The sequence below is a fragment of the Arabidopsis lyrata genome, assembly GCF_000004255.2.
Source record: "Arabidopsis lyrata subsp. lyrata unplaced genomic scaffold ARALYscaffold_7, whole genome shotgun sequence".
NCBI classification, from domain to species: domain Eukaryota; kingdom Viridiplantae; phylum Streptophyta; class Magnoliopsida; order Brassicales; family Brassicaceae; genus Arabidopsis; species Arabidopsis lyrata.
Window position 1 is genome coordinate 11,265,770 of NW_003302549.1, and position 6,971 is coordinate 11,272,740.

The window sequence follows — 6,971 nt, forward strand, 5'->3', positions numbered from 1 at the left end:
GATGTTCTTACATAACTCTCCCCCGAAATTTAAGGGCTTAGAGAGAGAGAAACAAAGAGAGCAATTCCCAATGTTTTCATGAGAGAGAAGTGACAGCTGCTTCGTGGCCGACAGCTATGCGTTCATCTCTCTCCTCTTTCATTTCCCACGTGTCCTCCATTCTCCTTGGTATGTTCATATTTTCCATAAATACATGTATGCAAGAACCCGTATGTTCATAAACAAAATTCTAAGAGCATGTGTAATGCAAGTCTCTAATCAAAGTCTCTCATATATAAAAGTAATAATAAAATAAAAAATAATATTATTTAATTATGTGAGTCTCTCAAAAAAGTAGAGAGAGTCTCTCATAGGAGAGACTTTGAGAGCTTCTCTCCACTTTTTCTAGAGACTCACATAATTAAATATTATTATTTTTTATTTTATTGTTACTTTTATAGTTGAGAGACTATGGTGAGAAACTTGCATTGCACATGCTCTAAGAGCATTCACAGTGGAAGGTTCTCATAAAATCTTTCACTAATATTAAAATGAAAAGTAATAAAAAAAGGAGAGAGCAGAGAACTAGTTTTCATTAGAAAATCTATGAGAACCTCTTTAGAGACTCATTTCACATTTGTCAAAATTTTATTGATTTTATTTGTTTTCTTATAATTTTAAATTTTAAATAATAAAAAAGTTATATTAAAAGTAGTATAATAATATATTTGAGAACTCTATGAGTCTCTACCACTGTGGAGTCTAAGGAGTTTCATATATATTTTTCGAGAAAGTTTGATCTTTGAAATAGGGATATTACCACTTCAATTTTTTATTTTTCTTACATATTAATAATATATATATATATATAGTTGTTAGTTTTTGGGGATAAATTGTTATTATAGAGTTGTTATTTTTTATCTCCAGCTAGCCTGCAGGCTTTTTATTGGTTTTTGGAAATAAAACCAGTTTCTGCTTACGAACAGTAGTTTTCAACCTCGTACCAACACTGTTCAATGTCTGTGTTTGCGTGAACATAATTAGGTATTTCAATATTCATCATGTACTTTTGTAGAAACCTACACACATATATTGATATATATATATATATATATATATATACAAGTAAATTATTTTATTTTTTCTGTCTATAGAATGATAGATAATTTCCTTGTTCTAAAAATCCCCGCCTAGCTCCGATTACTCCCCGCTTAATCGCTAGGCCCACCCTATCCGCCTCGATTAATGACTAATCCCCTAAAAAATCAGTAACCCGATTATTCTCCGTCTAATCCGATTACTTTCCGCCTAATCTTATATACCCCGATTATTTTTTAGATTGCAAGTATAAAAAAACCTTTTATTTTTGTTATTCAATCATTTGAATGGGGAGTTTGTGATATTTTACAATAACTTGTGTTCAAATTTTAATAAAAATCATAAATTTTTACAATATTAGAATAATATATTTTAAAAATATTAAAATAACCCTAAAACTAATCCCCGATTTTAATCCGATTTTCCGATTAATCGCTAGGCCCATGCCGAGCGCCCGACTAGCGCCTAGCGATTTTTCAAACAAGGGATAATTTAGCTTATAAATTTGTTTTTCCTTGGTTAGAGAAACCCTAGAGGGTACGTGCTTTGATCCAAGAACTTGGATTTGACATCTCCGATTCTTTTAAACTAAATTAAGCGAGAAAGTTCGCAACTTAGCGCGTTTACTTAACGCGTATCTCTAGCTACGGCATTACGTCATTAGCCCCTCTACTTACTTTTGGCCTTTAACCATTACGGAGAGTTCAACTTTTGGCTTTTACTTATATATTTTTGAATCAGAAACGAGTTCCAATCAAATAGTAGTAAAATTTGGAACATTTTTGTATTGTAATCGGTTAAACTGATGACTAATTAGAATTACAGGTTATTATGTTTTAGAAAGTGGTAGACCGGTACTCAACTTGCAACTATAGTTTCCCACCACCTGAAGAAAAACAATAACCAGTAACGATGTTGCAGATATCACATCAATATTTTATATTCTTACACCATTTTGTATTACTTTTACTATACGCTAAAATATATGCACCAGTATATTTCACTTAAATTAGAGTATAAATTAATCTCAGACGATAGTCAATCAATAATAATGAATTTTGGTTGTCTTAAAGGACCCATTGAATTTATTTATTTATTGATTTTGTAGATTACTAGATTCTGTGAAACTATATAAAATTATCTTTGTATTGTATTTCAATTACTTTATGGTGAATTATCTTATAATATGAAATTGAAACGATCGGTGTTGATTCGGTTAGTATTTAACAACTTCAATATTACATGGTCAAGAAATAATATAGAAACTACTTTATAATATATCTACCGACACAAATATACATGTTTATAGGTTTATGCATATATTATACGTGTGTAAAATATGGTTACCTACCTTGTTAAACATATTTAGGATGGCATTGGATGTGGCTAATTTAATAACTTAAAGACCCACTTACTTCAAATATCTTTGTAAAAGAAAGTTTTATGTGCCTAGACAATGCAACTGGATAAGGAACTATATGCCACAAACATCCTTAAAATATAATATAGAAAATATTGAATATACATAAACATACATAAAATAAATGTATATTATATATATGGCTTTGTCAGACATCACACTACGTTCGTTCCAAAAGTCGTCATTGCCAATAGGTTGTTCCTTTTAATTTTAGTGGTTACAAATAAATCAACCTATCAAGTTATTTAAATAATATGTTAGATACTATAATTTAAATAATGGAAGCGACTCATACACATATATACTAATTTATATTATTACTGTATACGTAAAACTGAATTAACAACTTTTTCACTGAAAAGCAAGCCCTTTTGATTATATATAAGTGACTAAGTCATAATGTGAAACAATTATAAATTCTAAAGGTTTAAAAGATCTAAAAACTTTTGCACGTGGAATGTGCTATTTACCCTAAAATATCGAAGCCAACTAAACAATTTAATGAGTTATAAAGACACAGGTTCTTTGATTTGACGGTAATCATTATGTCATAGAAACTGTTCCATAAATTTCATACTATACTATGCATTTAGAAATCAGATAATGTAGAGTAAAAAATAAATAATACTATTTCGAAATTAAGCAGCTCCAAGTGTTGCTATGGTGTCAAAATTGGTTGTTTCAATTGAGTCTTGACGGTTTTTAACACGATATATGATGTAGCATTGTCTAGCCGATCCTTTACATATGTAAACAGAAAATTTCTTGGACCTCTTGGTTGTCTTGAAAAAATCTTATGAACTGGATGCCAAAATACTAAATATCGTAAACCAAAACAAAATCAAGTAAGTTGCAATATTATTCACTGGAAAATCGTAGACTCGTATAATGAAACACTAATTATAGATGTTTTCAATATTTCTGTTTTGTTTTTCAAATTGACAACAACACTTGGAAACCGATAATGATGAAACTTTTAAAAAAAGAAAAACAAAGTTGGTTTCAAACATATCGTAGTCAACATACAAAAAAGGTTGAAGTCATTTGTAAGATTAAAAAAAAACAGAACAAAATCTAGACCAAATGATTCACATGGCAAGAAATTTAAGTAATTTCTGATGTAAACGCCTTCACTAAATTGAGCTCAATTATCATATTTATTTTTTCTTGAGCTTTATTTAATTCATACATGCATGATGCATCTATATAAGGAAATAAAAAAATACTTTCTCTGTTTTATAAAGAATGATTTTTGAGGTTTTATTTTTGTATTAAAAAGATTAATTTTCTGAAAACTTTTATCAATTAATGTTAATAAATTAAGAATTTCAAAAATCATTAATTGAGAATTTTAAAATTTGATGAATTACTATTGGTTAATAGTTATGAGAAATGATTTAGTGTGAATAAATAATGTATTTATAACTAAACATTAAAATGGGGTGAAAACTTTACAAAATCAATCTTTTATACTGAGGAGTATAATTGTAAAACGTAAATTTAAATAATGTATTGAATGTAACAACATTAATAAAGGCACGAAATTATTGGTTTGAAATGATTAGATCCAACTAATTTCCAACCAAAGACGGTCAAAGCCAAATAAAAATGCTTAGCTCTCCATGAGCCCCAAGAGAAACCCATCCAAATTGGTTCAGACAATCGTGGACCCCACGCGCCGCTTCCCTCCTCTCCCCACTTGGTATTCCCTCTCTCTCTCTAATTAATTTTAACTTTGATTAGTTTTGGTCAACTTTATAGTTAACCATGGTTAACTAATAAAATATTTATTTTGTTTCCAAGATTAATTTATGAATAAGTGATTATATGTGTTAGCCTAAGTTTTTTTCTTCAAAATATAGCTTATGTACATTTTTTTTTTCTTGCAAGGCTTACATCTTAATTTAGGAAACTGATATGATTGGTATATATAAGGCCTGAGTATACATAATATTAATTAAGGTTAAATAAATTAAGGCAAGGCAATGATGGTGGAGAATGTTTTGAAAGACAGAAAAGAGGAAGCATCTTAATGAAACCCACAAGATAACCCCAACCACATATTATCATGATGGCTTCATTCATCTTAATTAAACTTTAAACTTTCATTTTCTCCAAATATTTTAACTTATTATACCAATTAGATCACACCCACTCACACACATCTCCTTCCCAACTTCCGACGCTCCTATTATGCGCGTGGATACTACTTCCGTTAAGCTACTTAATACCATTCATAATGTATCGCCAACTTTGGAACTTTGTATTTTATCTGGCTAAACCAATAACAACTAGTATGAGATAAGTTTATCTGTTTTGAATGGGGGTTTATATGTGAACAAAATAAGCGAACTCATACCTTGGAATTATTAATAATATACTTTTCTAATCTATAAACATATACAAACATGTGACAAACAAGTTTTTTTTTTTCCAATAGTTATCGACTGAAATACTAAAATATAATAGTTTTATTTTATTATAGATGTACTATATAAGTTTTTTTTGGCAAATACTATATAAGTTATAAACATAGCAAAAAAAAAACACAAACACAAACAGTGAAACCTAATACTCCCTCTGTTCCTAGTTATTTGATGTTTTGAGTTTTTTACTTGTTCCACCAAGATTGATGTTTTCTAAAAATATCATTATTATTTTTGTTTGTGACCAATAGTAGAAGGAGGGAAGTAAAACTAATATTATTAAACTAACAAAATAATAATTAAAAAAATATAAAAGTTACTTTTTCTTAATTTGTGTGTAAAACTAAAACATCATTATTTTAGGAACAGAGGGAGTATGTGTTTGCTTATGGCAGTCGCGTATATTTCACGCTCTTGTTTTTGGAGAAGAAGAAGAAGAGTGGAGTTTATTGTCGAGTCCAAAACACACAAAACGACATAAAACTCAACGAGAAAAAAAATTTGAATTGAAGTCGATACCAAAACGAAAATTTTATCAATATCTATTTTGTAAGAGTTTAGGTTAGACAAGTGACTGCATTTACATACATATATCTATATATACACAATCATTTTTTCTTCTTCATTAATGCTTTATTTTAGTCTCACCTTCTCCTTCTACTTTTTATCATTTCCCTTTCTCTTCCCATTTTAGTCTTCCTATAACTTCTTCTCAATCCTCTCTCATATCTTTTTTCTTAGTTTAAATTTCAATAAAATAGAAGAAAAAAAAACATATACAAATCTACAGAGAAGAGAAGCTTTATTTTAATCTTGTTGTGTGTTTTATATAATTTTTATTTTTTTTCAAATTAAAATCTCTTCTTTGCTTTTGATGTGGGTATGGCTGGTCTTGATCTAGGCACAGCTTTTCGTTACGTTAATCATCAGCTCCATCGTCCCGATCTCCACCTTCACCACAATTCTTCTTCCGATGACGTCACTCCCGGAGCTGGGATGGGTCATTTCACCGTCGACGACGAAGACAACAACAACAACAACAACCATCAAGGTCTTGACTTAGCCTCTGGTGGAGGATCAGGAAGCTCTGGAGGAGGAGGAGGTCACGGCGGCGGAGGAGACGTCGTTGGTCGTCGTCCACGTGGCAGACCACCGGGATCGAAGAACAAACCGAAACCTCCGGTGATTATCACGCGCGAGAGCGCAAACACTCTTAGAGCTCACATTCTTGAAGTAACAAACGGCTGCGACGTTTTCGACTGCGTTGCGACTTATGCTCGTCGGAGGCAGCGAGGGATCTGCGTTCTGAGCGGTAGCGGGACGGTCACGAACGTCAGCATACGTCAGCCATCTGCGGCTGGAGCGGTTGTGACGCTACAAGGAACGTTCGAGATTCTTTCTCTCTCCGGGTCGTTTCTTCCTCCTCCGGCTCCTCCCGGAGCAACTAGTTTGACAATTTTCTTAGCCGGAGGACAAGGTCAGGTGGTCGGAGGAAGCGTTGTGGGTGAGCTTACGGCGGCTGGACCGGTGATTGTAATTGCAGCTTCGTTTACTAATGTTGCTTATGAGAGACTTCCTTTAGAAGAAGATGAGCAGCAGCAACAGCTGGGAGGGGGATCTAACGGCGGAGGTAATTTGTTTCCGGAGGTTGCTGCTGGAGGAGGAGGAGGACTTCCGTTCTTTAATCTACCGATGAATATGCAACCAAATGTGCAACTTCCGGTGGAAGGTTGGCCGGGGAATTCCAGTGGAAGAGGTCCTTTCTGATGTGTATATATTAATAATCATTATATATATACCGGCGGAGGAGCTTTTCCGGCGAAGATTTGCGAGAGTGAAGAAAGGTTAGAAAAGCTTTTTATGGACTAATGAATTTCAAATTATCATCGTGATTTCGGACATTGTCTTGTTCATCATGTTAAGCTTAGGTTTTTCTCTGTCTTTTTGTTTTTGCGTTTTGTAGAATTTTATGTTTAATCCTTTTTATTTTCTGTGAAACTCTATTTGTGTTCGTCTGCGATGAAAAAAACCCTCAAATCTTTCTTCAT

At 32.1% G+C, this 6,971-nt stretch overlaps 1 protein-coding gene across 1 annotated transcript; it reads left to right on the forward strand.

The window, feature by feature from the left end:
• The first annotated feature begins 5,555 nt into the window (after window positions 1–5,555).
• On the forward strand, window positions 5,556–6,971 carry LOC9306155 (AT-hook motif nuclear-localized protein 23). The gene has a single exon (XM_002867989.2). The coding sequence runs from the start codon at window positions 5,806–5,808 to the stop codon at window positions 6,688–6,690; it is 885 nt and encodes a 294-aa protein (XP_002868035.1). The 5' UTR covers window positions 5,556–5,805; the 3' UTR covers window positions 6,691–6,971.

What these genes read in the sequence shown, in the direction of transcription:
- LOC9306155 (XM_002867989.2), top strand. Translation starts at nt 5,806, where the DNA reads ATGGCTGGTCTTGATCTAGGCACAGCTTTTCGTTACGTTAATCATCAG.